The 19,894-nt window shown below is 53.3% G+C and overlaps 1 protein-coding gene across 5 annotated transcripts in view; it reads right to left on the bottom strand.

Moving 5' to 3' along the window:
- TBCD (tubulin folding cofactor D) overlaps window positions 1–19,894 on the bottom strand; it is a 186,415-nt gene that overhangs the window by 72,874 nt on the left and 93,647 nt on the right. For all 5 annotated transcript variants that reach the window (XR_004257686.1, XM_032241194.1, XM_032241191.1 and 2 more), the window contains one exon: window positions 7,189–7,345. Coding sequence is in view for 4 of the 5 variants with exons in the window: in XM_032241194.1 (XP_032097085.1) it covers window positions 7,189–7,345 (157 nt within the window). In the remaining variant the exon portion in view is untranslated. The remainder of the gene's footprint in view (window positions 1–7,188; window positions 7,346–19,894) is intronic.

A 19,894-nucleotide genomic window follows, 5' to 3' on the forward strand; every position in this document is an offset into this window, starting at 1 on the left:
GGGTTTCACCATGTTGACCAGGATGGTCTCGATCTCTTGACCTCGTGATCCACCCGCCTCGGCCTCCCAAAGTGCTGGGATTACAGGCTTGAGCCACCACGCCCGGCCTCTGCAATTCTTGTTTAAGTCTAAAACTAGTTCAGAATTAAAAGTTATTTTGGAGGCTCACGTCTGTAATCCCAGCACTTTGGGAGGCCGAGGCAGGCGAATCACTAGGTTAGGAGCTTGAGACCATCCTGGCCATGGTGAAACCCCGTCTCTGCTAAAATACAAAAAACTAGCCATGCATCGTAGCAGGCATCTACAGTCCCAGCTACTCAGGAGGCAGAGGCAGGGAATCCCCTGAACCTGGGAGACAGAGGTTGCAGTGGGCCGAGATCATGCCTGGCAATACAGCAAGACTCTGTCCCCGTCCCCCGCACCCCCAAAAAAAAGGTTATCTTGGAAAGCAACTATTTATCTAAAGATCTTAAAAGATCCAGTATTAGTATCTGGGAAGGTTTCTGTTAACACTAACTCTCACTACTTCAAACTGTGAAAGTTTGGAGTTTAATTTCAGAAAAACTCTATTAACAGAAAAACACTCCCTCTTCCTCTCTCAGCTCTTTATCTGTAACAAACTGCAGCCTAAATGAGAAGAGAAAGACACTGGTTTAAAATGAAAGGGAACTCCTGTTACATTAGCACGAACGTTTTAAGATCAATCCTATTTCAATACATCATGATGGCTTTTGTTAATGAAATCTTAGAAATCATTAAACTGACCAAGACAAATTATTAAAAGTTACATACAACTGCTATTTTGAACAACAAATGGTAGTTTATTCTAAATCTTTTCAGAATGAAAAGAAATTTGTGTCATATTTATATATGAACAAGAGCTTCATTTTTTAAAACCCGTAAAACCATGTGTTCCAGGAGAAAACCTTAATTGAGAATTTCTGGTTCAACATCTGCCACAGGAGGACAAAGGCTTCTATCTTTATGGACTCTGGCTCCAGCCAGTAAGACTGAAAGGTCACGTTTTACACTGAATTCTTGAAATGTGTTATTTGTCTTAAATTACTATACTTAAAGTATGGAACCGCTGATTAAGGAAGGAATGGGAAAAAGGGAAGACACTTAAAATCATCTACCACCCTAACAAGCTCAGTGGACTTCACCAGCTCCTCCACGGCAGCCAAGCCAGCGGACACTAGGTGCTCCTGGCTCCCTCCCCTGGCAGTCTGTGCACAAACAGCCACGACGTCAGGCAGCTCATCTGAACCAAGGGCGGTGCCGAGGCCAGCTTTCGGGGAGCCATGCGGGCTTCAGCAGGCAAAGCTGACACGGCCTCACCCACTTCACCTGAGCTAGCTCCTGCGGTCGCAAGTCAACGTCAAGATAGTTACTGCTGCAGGCGTACTTTACCACACCTGAAAAAGCACTGCTTTTAACTAACTACCCTCCTAAGCTAATTTAACAAATCAACTACATATGGACCTGTGAATGCAACAAGTTTAATACTGTCCTGACTTGGACATTTATTAAAGTGACTCTATTTTCTCATTCTCAGAACAAAACTGGCTCATCGAGAAATACTAATTGCACTAATAACTTCAAATACGAACAGGTTTAACGATAGTGGATAAACAGAAAAGCTCCTGCTCAACTGCGGCTCCAACAGGGCACCCAACGTCCCACGTGGGTCTCTCGGCCTCCCTTCACAGGACCACCCTGCTGGGTCACCACATTCATCTCCCGCTCCAGGAACCTGGAGCGAGACAGAGCGAGGACGCGGGCAGGGCTGGCCTGTCTGCGCTGAAATGTGCCCTGGGCGTTCTGCCCGTTTGCTTTCGCTGCAAAAGTTTATATGATACTTCACTAGGATTTCCCAACACAGAGAAATGGTCTGTATCAAACAGAAAGGGATTTTCTTTCCCGTCCGAGTCAAGGGGAGGTGGCACGCCGCGACTTGCCCAAACTCCAGGCGCCGCATTCTCAGCAGGGACAGCACAGTGCAGGCCTCACCCCCATTCAAGTCTTCTTATTTATATTTTATTGCAGTAAAAAGCAAAATACACTGTTTTTACCTTAAGTAACAATAATCCTGTCATTTGAAAGTCAAACATTTAAAAATATCAGAGTAGTACTTTATGATCCATCCATGTTTTTGGAAAGTTGCAAATCCTATCCTCCGTCAGGTAAGATGTAGGACCTGACTATGGCTGAATTTTCCTGAGCCCCAACAACCAAAGCTTACGCTAATTAACACTGTAGTAAAACCCCAGAAATTTTCACAGTGCTTTAAAGGCGCACCTGAGCTAGCGCGGAGGCAAGATTTGCCAGGTGCCACAGGGTTAGGACTCTGGCCGGTAACGGCCACTTTACTTTCCTTGAAAAACAAGAGTTCTCTTCCCCTGGAAGCTGTGCCATTGAGAAACACCAGTGAGAACAAGACGTAGCTCTGAGCAATGCCTGCCATTTCCTGATTTTCCAGGACGATCCTGCCCCGGAGGAAGAGATCTCGGGGCTGCAGGCCTCTGCCGATCCTAGCTGGGCTGGGCGGCTAAGCAGGTCTGCTCCCGGTGGAGGCTGAGAGTCAGAGGCTGCCCCCGGCAGGGGAGGGCCCGTGGCTGCCTGGGCCGAGCTGATGTCAACAGCGCAGCTTACAAAAGAGTTTCAGGTGAGGAAATCACAGGAAGGTGAGGATCAAAGCACAATGGCAACAGCGCAGCGTTCAGCTCTGGTTCCTCTTTTCCTTCTTGCAATCAAGTTGTGATTACTGGCCAGGAGGGACTTTCTAGGTAACACACAGCCACTCTGTCCCCCTCACCTTCACACTGTCACTGCTCCTGAATCACACTCATCATTCACTGCTCCACAAGCAACTACCCACCCTGTAAGCCACCTGTGCAACACTGAGGAAATACAGGTTTTCAAAACAAGTGCTACCTTCAAAACACGGTAACACTTACCAAAAAAGCTCCTTTTCGATATTTATAAAACAGAGAGGGACTGTATAAATTCACACGGCGAGGCATAAGAACAGCTAATCCAAGTTTCTTCGGCAAAAAGCTAGGAAACAATTAGAAAACGTGAGCCACTAAGCCCCCCAGCTGACGCTCAGAAGAGCCGCCCACCTGAAGAGAGGAGCGGCTCCTGCCACTGCCCAGCTCTGTCAGGCATTCCCATTCCACGTAGAAATTACTCTCTGATACTCTGATCTCAACTACCTACTGTTAAGGACCCACTGAGAAGCTGGTGAAAGTTAAGAGAAATCAAGATGGTATCAGGTTCCCAAACTGATGGGCTGAAAAGCTGGTAATTAAAACACGGTCGCTTATGACAAACCAAGGGAGGCAGATCTGGAAGGACACACCCCAACCGATACCGGGGCATGCAGGGCTCCTGGGCAGGGAGGCTCGCACCCGAAGCATCCCACACGCTCACCTGGCGCACCCTGACTCACAGCCTGCCCGGCCGGATGCCTGGGGTCTGCATGGGCCAGGGAAGGATGGGGCAGAGGTTCTCCAAGAACCCGTTGGACAGGCCTGACTCCCAGGCCAGCGGGCACGGCTCCAAGTGCACCCTTGAGTCTGCAGCTGGGACAGCACAGGTAAAGGGGCGAGAGGGGCCCTGGAAGCAGAAACCCCACAACACCAGCTCCCAGACTATGGAGTCAGAAGCCTGTGAGCAGCAAGCCCTGAGGCCCTAGCAGCTGCTGGCCCAGTGTGCATGGGGCGCAGACGGGCACCCGGGAGCCGGGCGGTGGAGACGCACCCAGGATGTCCAAAAAACAAAGCCCCACGAGATCAAAGCCAAGCAGGACCCAGGCCAACACTGGCACTGCCACATGCCAGGGAGGCCCTGGCCATGCAGCTCAGGCTACTCTAGAAACTTGAGTCCTTCTTCAAGCCTGCAGCCCACTGTGTGTCCCACAGTCCTTCAGGCCTAACCCAGACACTCAGGAATCCAAGGCCCCCTGCATGCCCCACCCAACGTGACCCCGACAGAAGTCACACTAACCGGACCACACCTCCCTCATGAGACCCCCACATAACCCACAGGGGCGCCCCCCCACCACATGATGGGCTCAACCCCACACCCAGCTGGAGCCCCAGCCAGGATCCTCACACGGGACCAACAGGAGCCTGTGGAGGAGCGGCTCCAGGGGCTCCAAAGTGCTGCTCCTTTCCCAAGTGAAAAAGTGTACCCTGGAGCCAGAGGGTCCCCCGTGGAAACTGTGCAGGAAACAGGAGCCCAGCCCTGAAGGCAGGTGGGAGCACTGCTGTGGTTCATGCCTGAGAACGCACCAACAGGTCACTGAGCAGCCCCCACCTCCATGAAGCACGGGGCCACCTGTGCCGGGACAAACCAACCGGCTGGCCACCAGCCTTCCACACGTACATCAGCCCTCCAGTAGGATCCAAAGCTTTCCCCCAACAGAGAACCCTTGGGTTATAGCCTGCAGGCAGCCCTGCATTCTGTGCCCACCTGGATGCCCCCCCAGGTGGGCTGAGGCTTCACCTCACCCCCATCTCCTGTGCCATACCTCAGCCTCAGCCCAGCTCCTCCTGTAACACTGGACTAGAGTCCCTCCCCGGAGGAAGGGGAAGCCCAGGTTCCTGTGATGTTGACAGCTCTTAGATAAACTATGAGGCTGAAAAGGAACTCGTTTGAGGATTTTCACTGTGAAATGGGAACCATCATCTGAGGAGCCAGATTCAGCTGCAGCCATCACACATCTGAATTAAGGGTCCTTCCACAGCCTCACAGCATGTGACAAGGTGCTCCTTAGCACCTCAGCCATGAGGCAGCACTGGGCCTGACCTGAGACGTGCTGCCCAGACAGGCCTGGCTCAGAAGCCGGACAAGCAACTTGAGTGCTCGGTCCTCACTTCCTCAGTAATACCAGAATGACGGTGGCACCTGCCCCCTCTCGGGGCTGCTAAGGAAACTGAATGAGATATCAGTGTAAAGTTTTCTCCTTCTGTGACTATTCATATAAACAATAAGAAAGATAAATTTTTTTGCTTTCCCTCGCTAGCTGCAGGACCAACCTCCTAAAAGTGCAGGAGCAGGACAGGAAAGTAATAGGAAGAGCCTCTGCTGAGGCCAATCACACACCAGAGCTCCTGCACACAGCGGCGGGGCTGCGAGCCAGCATGGGCACGCAGCAGGGCTCTGGAGCTCAGCAGAGGCCCCAAAGCCAGGCCTCTCCATCTTCTCTGCTCCACTCTGCAAGGTGCTGCTCCCTGAAGACCACCAGCAGCCACGCCCCTGCCCAGCAGTGCCACTGGAGTGGCCACTGGGGAAAGCAATGAACAGAAGTCACACCTCCTCCCTGCCACCCCAGACTCCCTGGCCTCAGGTAAGCCACACACTCCGTAACACACTGGCCAGCACCAGCACCCTCAGCCACGCGGAGCTGGACAGGAGGGACGCATGTATCGACAGCCCCTCGGGGGGAGGATAGGAGGGACACGCGTGTCCACAGCTCCCTTACAAGGAGGAAAGGAGGGACATGAGTGTCCACAGCTCCCTCAGGGGGAGGACAGGAGGGACACGTGTGTCCACAGCTCCCTCAGCAAACACCACCCTGGACGAAAGGAAGCTCCTCTCAGGCTTCGCTCTGAGGCAAGAATTAGACTTCGAGGCACTGGCCACATGCTGCACGCCCAGGGAACTAATAGGGTTGAGGTCCCTCTCTGGCCCTACCGAGTATTTCATAAGATGGGACAGCAGTGGGCAAGAACAAGAGAAAGCGCCAGTCACCAAGACCCTTTCAGGCCTACAGCGGTTTGCGCCTCACAGTGAGCTGCCTGTTGGACAGAACCAGAGGCACTTACACCCGGGTGCTTCACTGCTGGTGCTCACGGGGTGTCTGGGGCAGAAGGGACCCAGCACAGCCGCCTGAGCCTACCACCAGGTGCATATGCCACTGGCACCCCACCCTGCCCAGACCTATAGGAGCAGTCACTTCCAGGTGGAAGCGCTCCCTCCACGCCAGCTTTAGACGCTGCTTCCCGGGTCCCCTTCACGCATCTCGTAAAGAGCAGGGACAGCAGCTCCTGAACGGCTACAGGGGGAGCTTCTAGGAATTGGGCATAATTCTGAAGTCAGTTTTCCTAGTAAAAGTTGTCAAGTGAAGTGCGGGTGTGAAACCTCGTGATGATTCAGCCGTGGGCTCACACGCCTGTGACGGACAGTGGCGCTGAGTCTCCCTCCTCAGTGTCCCGCCTCCGGCTCCTTCACACACCACAAGAAAGGAAGCGCCTGCCTTCTTCAGTGCAAAAGAACTCACTTCAGTCCAAAAGCAGCGTACAACACCCGTGTACCAAGTTAAACTGAATCGAGTCAGGGTACAAACATTCACTGAATCTTTGCCTACACGGGGGGAACATCTGCTCCACATTTTTCCTAAGCAAAAACTATCAGATCCTGAAAGTCCCTGGCACCAGACACCACGATGGGGCTCAGCTGGACACACTGGACAAGCTGGACATGCTGGACACCGCAGCAGGAGCCCCGCCCGCCACAGGCAGCACAGCTTCCAGGGTTCCGTTGGCCACACAAAGCCTACTAGCTTCAATTCTTTCATCAGGAAGTCAGAGGGAAATCACGTCTTCTTACCTCCCAGAGTTGTTTCTGAAGCATTCACTTACATCTCAGAAGAGCTGCAATCAGGCATGCCAGCGAATGCTGTTGCTACTGAATATTCTCTCAAGCGCTGGTCCATAAAAATACAAAATTAAACTAGACAAAATCCAGCTCAACAAAAACAGACACCGTCTGAAGACTTCCAAGTCCAACATACCCACTGTATTCCAGAGCAACTTGAGATGACAGAGAGACAGAATTCACCTCTCAGTACGGCCCACGACCGCAGGGAGCACGCACAGGCCATCACCCCGTGCCCCACTTGCTTCCTCCCACCCCACCCAGGGTGCCAATCATCTGTCCCCAAGAATCCGCCACCTACAGTGTGGCCAAGACCTCCAGAATGCTCCTCCTAAACACTTCTGTTCCTGCTGCTCACCCACAGGACAGGAACTCTGCCCCTGAGCGGCGGCTTTGTCACAGACCCTCTGTCAACTGATTTCACCTGCCCACGAGCATCTGCTGTGTCACCTCTCCTGGGAGACCTGATGCGCAGCACCATCAGGGGACATGGCATGTCCGATGTGCCTCCACGAAGGGGCCTACCTCGAGATCGTGGTCACAAAGGGCTTCAGCTCCTGAGGTTCGTAGGCACGTGCGAAGGCCCAGCACACATAGCAGGCTGCATCCCTGACGTTGGTGCCCACGCTACAGGCACCCCGCTTCTCATCGTAGGTCAGCGCCTTGAGGATCACGGGGACAACTGGGCAAGAACAAGAGAAAAGACAGTAAGGAGTGGACCACACGGGCAGCGCACGCCGTTTCAAAGAAGCAGGGCTCAGGGCCAGAGCACGGTCGCGGCACCAGGTGAGGCACGTAAACCACGTGGAACCCACCCAGAGGCTCGGGGCTTCTGTGAGAGCCACGGCCTGGTCAGAAAATAGACCTCGGAGGGAAGACAGCTGCCACCAGCTCAAGTCCAGTGAAAGGAATGTTTTCAAGTGACGTGAGGAGCAAAGGCTCCTTTGGACAGCACACGATGCCGCCTGGGGGTCTGCAGAGTCTGAAGAGAGTCAAGGAGACGCAGGTCCCGCCAGGCACGGAGGAAATGGAGCCCCCGGTTTAGAAGAGGAGAGGTGCAGGTGTCAGGCAGCACCTGGGGGAAATGGAGCCTCCGTTTAGGGAGGGAGGGACGCAGATGCCAGGCAGGTAGGAAACAGAGCCCCTGGTTTAGGGGAGGGAGGGGCACAGACACCAGGTGGCACCTGGAGTTGTGCTGTCATGCGCACACCAACACAAAGCATCCCGGGGCTGCCTGGCTCTGTCCAGAGAAGGTCTGGGTGAACCAGGATGAAATGACTTCAGGAATAATCCATGCAGGGCTCCTACGCAAAACAGCTACGTGGGGAAATCAGAGGTATGTGGATTCTCCTTCCAGCTCCATTCAAAAGTGGATAATAAGTAATTTGATATCACCCACATGTGTGATTTCACTTTTTTTTTTAATTTTTTTGAGACAGGGTCTGGCTCTATCTCTGAGGCTGGAGCGCAGTGCCCCAATTTTGGCTCACTGCAGCCTCCACCTCCCGGGCTCAAGCGATCTCCCTCCTCAGCCTCCTGAGTAGGTGGGGCTATAGGCACACCACCATCACACCCAGCTAATTTTTAAATTGTTTGTAGAGATGAGATCTCGCTAGGTTGCCCAGGCTACACATGACTTTCTATGCATAGACATGAGAGGATTTTAGGACATGTGGTGTAAGTACACTGGGATGTTCGAAGGAGCTAAAATTTTGCTGTATTTATCTGTTCAATTTACTAGGTTCATGTATTTCAATTGCTTTGCAATAAATGCTTGAGGAGATCAACAGCTGAACAATGAAAACAGAGTACAGCTATGAAGCTGGCAGTGCAGGCCCACAGAGCCAGGAGGAGCACCCGAGCCTCCGGCCCTCCTCCACCTCCCCAGGTGGCCCTAACGCCAAAGCGCACACACGCCAGGGCCTCATTCAGGGCTCTGCACACACTGTCTGTACACCTTGCACACGCCAATCCAGTTCACCACCACCACACACAGTGTGAGGAAAGGCTCTCTGGGCATGGATACGTGAGGACCCGTACTCATGCAACTGTCATCAGACGCACTATCTTCCAGAAAAATGCACCCAGAGATGGTCTTAGGCAAAACACCACAAGCAACAACTGTAGGACCAGGATCATTATAGGCAAATTTCCCTTCCGACTTTTTGCATCTAAGGATCTTTCATTCTCTATAAACAGCGATAAAAATGGATGTTTCTGCACAGTTTATTTTATATACATATGGCGATTACTTTTAATAAGATTATCGCGTTTATACACTTACTGAAACTACATAAAAATGAACTTTCTCCAAAATAGAAAATTCAAAGATACTGTGGTATCAATGATGTGAAATTCACCAGGAATGAGGGGCTCCAGAAACAGCCTCCTCTCAGCCCTGGCCACGACGCAGGCACTGCACACAGAGGCCCAGGGAAGCAGCAGGACATTCTGGGGTCCCCATGGGACACCGAGGGTGACCCAGCCTGCCAGGGCCTCCAAGCAGGGGCCCATCCCTCTCCAAGCCTCATTTCCTCAGGCCACTCCACCGGGATGTGCCACAGGCTTCTCCAAGCCTAGTGTCTAGAGCAGAGCTGTCCTTCTGTGGGTTCCCCTGACCGTGGCTAGTGTCCAGAGCAGAGCTGTCCTTCCGTGGGTTCCCCAGCCCATGGCCAGCCCTCCCCTTGGGCACAGCTCAGGGCCGGCTCCTCCTCACTCCTCCACATCCAGATACCATGCCATTCCCAGAGCCCGCCCCAACTGTGCCAGTCATGCCTCTATGGGACCCAATGGCTCCCTCCCACCATGGTCAGACCACCACGGGCTCTCACACCAGGGACCCCACAACTCACTCTGCAAGGCCCTGCACGGCCACACACATGGCTCCTCATTCCCTCTCTTGGCCATGACTCCCTCCCACAAAGCACCTCCCAGAGCCTCCTCCACCTGGGGTGCTGCGCTCTCCAAGGCCCTCACCACACAGGCCAGAGCCGGTGGCACCATCATTGGCAGGAAGCGCTGCCATCAATCCACAAACCAGAAACCGTGCTAGATGATTTGCAAGAGTAGCTCTTACTTCCTGTAAACGTTGCATGTTTACCTTCTATAAAGTGAAACGGTGAGGATCACGGAACGTGTGTGAGATGCTACGCCAATCAAGAGGCCACCAGGCAGCTGTGAGAGAGGAAGTCACTGAATCTGGTAAGCGGGTTCAAGATGATTACCTCGATTTGAACTAAGGCAAATCTGTAACACCCAAAGGCCCTCAGTTATTTGAGCTGGGAAGTCCTGGCTTACAGAACCACTCTGAGCCGGCGGGTACTGCTCACATTTACTCACGTGCACGTTCTGTGCTAACAGGGTAGCCTGTGTGCGGCTAACACGCATCAAAACTAACAGGCTGTGGCACCTCCGGGAAGAAGCGTCGCACAGATGCGGCATCCCCGCCAGGCCAGATCCCCAGGGACAGTCACTGCAACACCCCACTCCAGGCAACCCCGGACCCACCACCCAGCAACTCCATAGCCTTGGGCATCCGGGTGCAAACAGCCGAGTGCCAATTTATCCGTCCATGGGACAGAACCGATTTCCAACAGACAATGCAAGTGATAGCAACCAGCACAGACCACTGGCCTCAGGACAAATGCGAGTGGCAGCAGCCAGCAAGGACAACGGGCTCAGGCCTCCTCCATGCCCGGTGCATGTACCTGGACACTGCTCAGCAGCCCTCTGAGAAGCCCCTGAGGGAGGACACAGATCTCCCATCCCAGGCCACTGAAAGATGGACCAGGGCTCTCTCCTACTGAGGTCAGGTCCATCCCCACCACACCCCCAGGACCTGACCTCAGCAGGGGAGAGCCCAGGTTTCTGTCCCCAAGTCCATGTGAGATGGTTCTCCTTAGCACCATCATAGTCAGCTGCTGGGATGAATCGGCCACCCAGAGACAGCTGTGCAGACACAGCGTCCACTAACAGGCATCTGGGCCAACACACACACAGACCTTCCTTCAGCCCAACCAGCACTTCTTGCTGGGAAAACTGAGGGCCTAGGAGGTCCAGCCAGGGGCCCACCTGGCCACTCCTCTGTCTTAAGGAGAAGAGGCCAGTTCCTGAGAGAGCTGTGGGTGGCCTGTGTGCACAGGACCACTGTCCCTGGCTGTGGACAGAGTCACGGAGACGCTGGGCTTCCCTCTGTCCTCCCCATGCTCCCACAGGGCTGAGTCCCAGGGGCAGAGAGCAAAGCCTGCCTCAGCCTCTGGGGCCTCTGCCCAAGTATCAGTGCTGCTATGGGCACCCAGCAGGACCCAGCCGGCTTCCTTCCAGGCCAGGCCACAGCGCAGAGTCCTGGAGCCTTTCTCCAGCCCCTGTGCCACTCGGAAACCTCCAGTCTCACTCCATGACACCCACAACAGACATCAGGGCCCCACACGCCAGTACACGTGAAGTGGCAGCGGCCAAAGCCTCACTGCTGACAGCATCCAAGGGAGCCCTGGAAGCTCGGGATGTTCCCCTCGCAGGTCCCTGGAAAGGAATCTGACTTGCACAAAGTAAAACAGCTTGAGAGGGTGTGAGAGGACCAATTTCCTTAACAAGAACAGAAAAACCAAGCTTCCTGGCTCTGATTCTTCCCGGGCAACAGGTGCTCCACCCTGGGGTGAAGAGTGGAGTCACTTGCTTCTACTGCTCCGGGTAAAGGGGAGGCCTTGGGCTGACAGCCTCAGTAGCCAGGCACCTGGGCAACCACAGAGCTGGGGGAAGGGCATGTGGGACAGAAACTCCTCTTTGCTGTCAACTTTTATATGAAGTTATTATCAGAAAAAAATTTCACAAACTAACAATACTTTCCAGATTCAACAGGTTTAAAGTGAGAAAACTATCCAATAGCTGTAAACAAAAACCTTTCTCATGGTTCCAATTACACATAGCAAATGCATGTCGAGTACAGGACATACCCCAGGAGGCTTCCTTTTGGCAACCCAGGCCCAGCCATGTCATTTAAAAACCCTTTTCCATAGACAGCTTGTCATTTGTTGGACACAATTGCCCGAGGAAACAGCAGCCTCGAGGTGACAGAAACAACTTCACCGTCGGAGCACCACCGTCCCCACCTCAACAGCCACCTCCAGGTGACGGAAACAACTTCACCCTCGGAGCACCACCGTCCCCACCTCAACAGCAGCCTCCAGGTGACGGAAACAACTTCACCCTCGGAGCACCACCGTCCCCACCACAACAGCCGCCTCCAGGTGACGGAAACAACTTAACCCTCGGAGCACCACCGTCCCCACCACAACAGCAGCCTCCAGGTGACGGAAACAACTTCACCCTCAGAGCACCACCGTCCACACCACAACATGCAACCCCGAGAGGCAGAAGGGACCCAGTGTTCTCTGCAGAGGCAGAAATGATCCCTCCACAAAATACTGTCATATACTTATGCCTTCTGATAACTAAGAAGATTTTACTAATTTTAAGAGCAAACATCACTTCTGGGCCTCAACTGCATCGTGCTGGACTCCTGCAGACCAATCTGCTGCAGACCACAACGCCCCGACGGGCCTTCCGTTTCAGCACTGGGAGGTGAGGGCCCTGCAGGGTGGCAAGCACCCCTGTGGCACAGAAGGCCCACCACACCCTTTGAGAGGAGGGTGTGGAAACGTGGGCGCCTCCCACGTAGCCCAGTGGGGTGGCTGTGGCGGGGGTGTCTCCTGACTGCTCGGGCCCTGCAGAGCACAAAGTCTTCCTCCCACGATGGGGTGGATGTGGAGGGACCCTCGGTCTGGAGCCTGTGGGTGCAGAGCCCAAGCACAAGAAACACAGCTCCGAGAGCCGCACAGCCATCCCCGCAGACCTTCCCTGCAGCACCAGCATACGCGGCACTGGCCCCTGTCCCAAAAATGCAGTTCAACTTGCTCAGAAAAAAAAATGCCCGTGTTGAATTTGCTAGGGGGCAAGGGGCAGTGACAGACAGAACACCTGATTCCACTGACATCTGGGTTTCCAGTTCTCACAGAATGTGGTAGAGAATCCGTCCCAGAGGCCCTCAGCTGCCTACAGGGAGCAGCAGCTGGCCTCACGTCTGCTGCACCTGCAATGCTGCACAGGGGGGCAAGCACAGACTTGGGGCCCAGCCTGCCCTTGGGGGGGGCAAGGAGCCCCACCCACCAACATGAGGAGACCGGCTGTCCCCATGGTGCCCAGGGCAGTCCTGTGCTGCCAGGGGTGGGCACCCGGATGTGCACCAACTACTCTGCTCTCCTGCCATGCCCAAGCACAGCCCCAGCCTCAGCACAATCGCGCACCCAGCCCCCAGCCCACTCTGTCCACAGGAAAGTCACCCGGCCATGCTGCCCAGAAACTCTCCTCACCTGTGCCTGTGAACCAAAACCCCACCTGCCACCACTCACTGTGCAGGGAGTAGGAGTCGAGGACCCTCTGTCAAGGTGCTGGGGATAGTCACAGGTCCCCTCCACATGCGAGGCCCTAGCCAACAGGAAGACTCAGAGCCGGGTCACCCAGCTGTCGCCAAGCTAAACCAGGGCACAGAACGTCTGCGCTGTGAAGGCCACATCCTGGAGAGCACAGACAGCTGGCTCACAATCCACCTGGACGGCGGCAATGAGGAGGTCCCACAGGCCGGGCGTCCACGGATCACACAGCGGCCCTCTGTTCTCTGCACTACATTTGTTTCTTAACGAAATTAAACGGTTAGATGCTTCAAAGAGCACTGGGAGCACAGTGAAGCTGATAAATCACACAAGAGATGAGTCATCCTTTACCCACTCTCTAAGAAAATCCCAGGCCACAACAGAGACAGCAGCCATGCCGCTCACCTCCTGGGAAGCGTCAACAGCAGGCAGCCCCTTCACTCCTGGATGGCCCCCAGGAGCACTGGCTAGGAACCTCCAGCACCAGAACTGGAAATGCTGCAGCCACTGAAGATGCTTTTGCATTTAATGCTGAGGGTGTTCATTCACTTTGCCATCACTGACTGCAAATCAGACTGCCACTGTCAGGCATTTAAAAGGCCTGAGAAGCACAACTCTCTACGAGCCTCTGAGTGAAAAGCATACAGGACTGAATCGGGCCCCTGCTGCCCTCCCTGCCCCATCACCCACCTCTGCTATCAGGCGGCACCTCCTATTCCTCTCCAGTCTCCTCACCAGTCCTGCTCTTCCAGCAGGACCTGAGGCTGGCGGCAGCAGGCAGGCCCAAGTGCTGCTTCCCAAGGAAGCTCACGCTCTGAGCCCAGGGAAGGTGCCCCTGAAAGTGTCCCTCCAGCAGTCAATGCTGAGCTCGGGGGCACTGATGAGCAGACTTTCGGTGGGGGGACACTGGGTTGCAAGGCTGTGTCCTGAGTGCTGACCCCGCAACCAGCACCCTCCCAGCTCATACTAGACCTCTACTTGCACACAGTAGGTGCAATATTATTGTGAGGGAGTGCTTCTCTCCCATTCTTTCTCCAAGAACACAGATCACTTGCAAGTTTTAAAAGAACTGCTTAGGCCGTGGCTCTTGGAGAAATTTCCCTAGGACCTGACTGGAGCATGGCCACCCTTATCACTGAAGCGTCCTGCAGAGATACCACTTGGCCTCCACGCTGCATCCAGGGCTGCAAGGCAGGCCCCAGGCACACGGGAAAGTCCAAAGCCCTGGGAAGAAACGCTTCTCTCCCTTCTGGGGGCATCTGCCACCCCGTCTGCAGCAAACGTGGTGAAGCAGCTGGTCTGAGGGCAAAGCCTGGGCAGACACAGGCACCACGAGGAGAGCCAGGCCAGCACACAGCGGTCTGGTTCCCACAGCTTGGTCCCTGGGCCGCTGGAAGGCAACACAAAGAAATTAAGATCCAGTCCTCACATCTTCACTTTTGACATTAATAAGCCTCCCAAAAGAGAGGGCAACACAAAAGGTGGACGGCTACATTCCAGCCAGCAACCCTCTCCCCGGTCGCACAGCAAGAACAAGCAAGGGCAGCAGTCACCAGACACCCCAGCCCGGGGCTCTCACGGACAAAATCACACCTGCGTGCCGCCGGCCACCTCGGACGCATGAGAGGGTAGACACCTGGTTCCGCGTGACTGAATGAGGGCCCTGGCCTAGGGAGGCCACCTGGACTTCCCCAAAACTCCACAGGTGACTGATCTCTGCCACAGCATGACCCAGCGCCAGCCAACACACGTGTGTAGGTACAGAGGCTAACACACCGCAGAAAAGTTCCTAAGCTAAAAGAGCTGGCAGAGATCACTCTCCTCTGCTAAAAATAAATCATGTGCTTAGAAATAACACTCAAGTAGAAAAATAACCTACCCATTGACTGAATTTTTTATTTTTTCAATACTAACGCTAAGAACCCCTCCTCTGAAATAAGTTTCTCTAAGACTGAGCGATCACTCTCTTTATAAATCTCCTCTCAGGCCTCACCACACTCTATTCACCCAACCCTCACGGAGGAAGGAAACCGAGGCCGCGTGCCGGCCTCCCCAGCTTGCCAGTCTGGGCCAAGGGCCCCCAAGGTGGGTCTCTGGGTGAGGGCTCCTCTGCGGGGTGGCTTCCTGGCACGGCTCTTCCACAGAGGGCTCAGGCTCTCCAGGCAGACATTATGCAGCCCCCTCTGCATAAAAATCTGACAACTATAAAATGACGGAAATAAATATAAACACACACGCCACAATAAAAGACCTTTTGGTTTTTAAAAGAATTGTCTACTCCTTAATCATTTTAAACATTCTCTATGAAAGCACCTTACTTTCTAAAATAAGCTGTAATACTAACAGAACCATTTACTTAAAAATTTCCTATTAAAATTCCTGTACCTTAGCCGTCCTGTCCCCACTGACTTACTCCCTCGAAGACAGACGTAAAAAGCCGAGTGTGTGCCACACCAGCACAGCCTGATGAGGTGCAAAGACTCCCACATCTTTAGAGGAAACCTTGTCAAAATAAATCTGTGAGTCCAACGAGCTGCAGCTCCAGTGGGCAGGGCGGACGGCTGCCACCACGGCTGCTCCAGACACGCGGCAAGTATACGGCAATACCAGCTCAGGATGCGGGTCTCCTGACGCCCCGGATCTGGAATTTAAGGGATGGCTATCGACATAAATATTGATTTCATGCCCACACACCTTTATTTCTCTATCCATTGATCCAACCCCCAAGAAAGAAAAGCATCATGTGAACACTCAACACCAGCAGCTGACATGAGGTGAATTCAGGGTTCGCCAGGCACACAGCACAGGTGCATGGGGACCTGCGGCATGAATGTGTGTCACCAGCCAGCTGCTGGTCCCAAGTCCAATGCTTGGCAGGAGCGGGTGGGTCCCTGACCCCAAGGGCCTGCCCTACACATGGCCTCTGGGACTGCTGCTGGCGCAAGGCCGTGCATGCTTCCTGTGCGGCTGACCCCTACAAGCAGACAGGCCCACCCCCAACCCTGCAGCACCCAGGGCAAAGCCACCAACACCTACACTCTTCTTATGATGGGCTATGGCTTCATTACAATTTAAACAAAAGAATACCAAAGGCGTAAGGCATTCACGTACACGTGATGATCCTCAAGAGCTCCACCCCCGAGTCAATGACCACCCTGTACAGGGACGGGTACAACGGCCATGTCCCAGCGCCGCCTGCCAGAACATCCAAACGAGAGCCTCCTGGCCTTGCTCAGGAGCAGAGCAGAGCAGAGACCCTCCGCTCAGGACAAAAGTACGTGCTTCTCACATGGCCCGGACATGGGCGACGAGACAAGACCAGGGTGCTGGGGTGGAACCAAGGCCCATCCAAGGAGACCCACGGTGCCTGCAAACACGGCACCCAAGGACCCCCCACATATGGCAGAAGGCGCCAGCACTCTCTCCATCATCCATCAAAGCCAGTGGCATCTACTGGCTCTCCATTGTCACGGTGTGCACTGGCTTCCAGCGTGGACAGCCCTGCTCAAGTTCCTGTTCTAAGTTAGAACTATTTCTTTTCAAGTAATCCCAAGTAATTGCGGTTTGCAAATTAAACAGCCTCAGGATCTCCTGTTGCTGTTTCGGTTTTTCTTGAGATGAAGTCTCACCCTGTCGCCCAGGCTGGAGTGCAATGGCACGGTCTCCGCTCACCGCAACCTCTGCCTGCTGCATCCAAACGGTTCTCCTGCCTCAGCCTCCCGACTGGCTGGGATCACAGGCACCCGCCACCACACCCAGTTAATTTTTGTATTTTTAGTAGAGATGGGGTTTCGCCATGTTGGCCGTGCTGGTCTCGAACTCCTGACCTCGTGATCCACCCGCCTCAGCCTCCCACAGTGCTGGGATTACAGGCGTGAGCCACCGTGCCCGGCCGAGCCACTTTCATGGTTAATGAAACCCCACAGCGGTTCCTTCCACCTGTGTCTGTCCCCCTCGCTGTCCCCTCACTGCCACCTGAGCAGCCACCATGGAGAGAAGAACCAGTCAGGCCCCCAGAGGGGACAGGACACTCAATGCAGAGTGACCACTGTGCAGGGGGGGTGGGGGAGGGGCCCTCCCTGAAGCCAGGGCGCTCCTCCCTGCTCTGCTCAACAGCAGGCACGGGCACACGGAACGCCCACAGCTAATGACAGAGTGGCTCAAGCACAACTTGAAAGACGCAAAAACAGGCGTTCAGAATTAAAGGCTTAACCAGGAAGTCAGGGGCCAGTTCTGCCATGACTCATGGCCTAGGCCTCCCACCCCCAGTACTCAGACCTCCACTGGCCCAAGACAGTGTCCGGCACAGGCACTTGAGAAGCAGCAGGCCCCGAGGACCTCAGTGTCGGAGCTGCCAGCCAAGGACATAGGAAGCCCACAAGCAAGGCCCTGAGACCCAGGCCCAGGTGACAGGGAGGCCAAGGCCACAGCACTAGTACACAGTTTACTCAATTTTCAATTTTCTCAATACTAACACTAAGAACCCCTACTCTGAAGCATGTTTCTCTAAGACTGAGAGCTCACACTCTTTATAAATCTCCTCTGAGGCCTCACCACACTCTATTCACCCAAGTGCAAGGAGGAAGGAATCCGAGGCCGCTGGCTGAGATAACTTTTGACTTATCCTAAGGGTTTTCTGCCCTAAACTTGTTACCCATTTGTGAATCTCTCTGAGTCACTGCCAAGAACGGCAGGGCAAGTGGCTCTGAAGACGCTTCATTCAGGTGAGTCTGGTAGCAGCCCCTGCCATGGACTGGAATCTTTCCATAGCCACACTCCCAGCAGGCAAGCCCTGGCCTCCAGCTCCGCTGGTCCTCAGGAGCCTGTCCACAATTCTGAACTCCAACCTCCACTTTGTCCTCACTACAGGGCTCACACTTGGAGTCTACACTGCCAGAAATCACAAAGCAACCTCCATAGCTCTGAAGTCACAGTCTGTGTGTCTGCTCACCCAACAGGACACACGAGACCCATGAGACCCACTCTCCCTGAAAGCCAGTGCGTCCGTGCGGAAGGACACAGACCCGGCAGGCTCCTATCACCTCTCAGGGCCACAAGAAAATGCAATAAAGGTGGGACTCGGGGCAACGTCCAGGACCCCCAGCCCTGCACGGGCACGGAGAGCCACACTCACACCCACTGCAGGAAGCCCCACCTCACAGCCATTCTCTCATCAACACAGAGTCCCAGCACATCCACCCGGGACAGCCCAGGCAACCACTCACAAGCCACTCCCTGCCACCAAGCAGGGACCCTAAGACAGCCACGGCCAGGCTGAGCAGGGCCCGGTCACACCAACAGGCCCTTTACACACTCAGCTGATTTTCCATCCATAAGAGGTTCAGAAAATACGAACATAAGTACAAGGAAAACACGGTAATCTCACCTCGGGCACATTAAAAAAACAACCCTAAACAGTGTCCTGCGTCTATGAGGCACACCCAGCGAGCCAGGCAGTGCACCCAGTGCACACAGCACTGTCATCACGAGAAGCCCTAACGAGCTACTTTCACAAGCAAACCTGAATTTCAAGTCCACTGGGATTCTCCAGCTGCAGTACCTGCGTAACTCCCAGCCCGACTGGCCAACCTGTGTTTTATTTTAAATGCCAAATGGGCCTGGAGCTAGCAGAAACATGGAAGACAACAAAATTAGGAAGGTGTGAAAGTAAGTTTAGTAGGTAAAGGGTTTTTTCCAGGTAGAAAGATTTTTCATTAAAAGGTTGCTTTTTGCACAGTATACAACCAAACACAACTATATCATTTTATGTTCACATGTCACAGCTTAGCGCCAACCCAAAAACATGAATTTCAACTTTTAAAAATAACAAAGGCTGGCTGGGTAGGGTGGCTCATGCTTGTAATCCCAGCACTTAGGGAGGCTGAGGCGTGAGGGTCACTTGAGCCCAGGTGTTCAAAACCAGCCTGGGCAACATAGGGAGATCCCATCTCTACAAAAAAAATATAGAAGTTATCCAGGTGTGGTGGTGTGCACCTGCAGTCCCAGCTACTTGGGAGGCTGAGACAAGAGGATCGCCTGTGTCTTCTGCATGGCTGCTATGGACATGTCAAGTACAAATTCTAAAAGGCGTAACACTCTGACAAGCTTCATACTTTCCTTTCATTCTACAATAAATTAGTCCATCTAGAATCTCAAATCAAATTTTAAAGTGTCAAATATTTAAAAGCAAAAAGAAGTACTTTTTAAAGACCCATATATGTGCATGTATGTATGTACACATCACACACCCCGAAAAACTGCACGCATCGAGAAAAGAAAAAGAATTAAAATAACGAAGAAATGTTTACATAAAACACAACCCAATACAAAGATATGATCCAGAGGAAAAAAAGACAACAGAATTGGAGAAAATATTTGCAAATAACATATCTGATAAGGGTTTAATGTCCAGAATATACAAACAGCTTTTACAACAACAACAAAAAGACAAATAATCCAATTTTAAAATAGGTGAAGGACTTGACTAGACATTTATCCAAAGAAATACACAAGCAGCCAACACGCATGTGAAAAGATGCTCAATGTCAGTCGTTAAGAAAAATTCATAAACAGGTGTGGTGGTGTGCACCAGCGACTCAAGAGGCTGAGGCAGGAAAATTCCTTGAGCCCCGGAGGCGGAGGTTGTAGTGAGCAGAGACTGCACCACTACACTCCAGCCTAGGTGACAGAGCAAGACTCCGTCTCGGGGAAAAAAAAAAGAAAATGAAAAATCAAAATCACGAGATACCCCCAATACCTACAAGGTTGACTATAATTTTTTTTTTTTTTTTTTTTTTTTTTTT

This window comes from Sapajus apella, unplaced genomic scaffold, assembly GCF_009761245.1.
Source record: "Sapajus apella isolate SASKATOON/1434 unplaced genomic scaffold, GSC_monkey_1.0 scaffold48, whole genome shotgun sequence".
Classification (NCBI taxonomy): domain Eukaryota; kingdom Metazoa; phylum Chordata; class Mammalia; order Primates; family Cebidae; genus Sapajus; species Sapajus apella.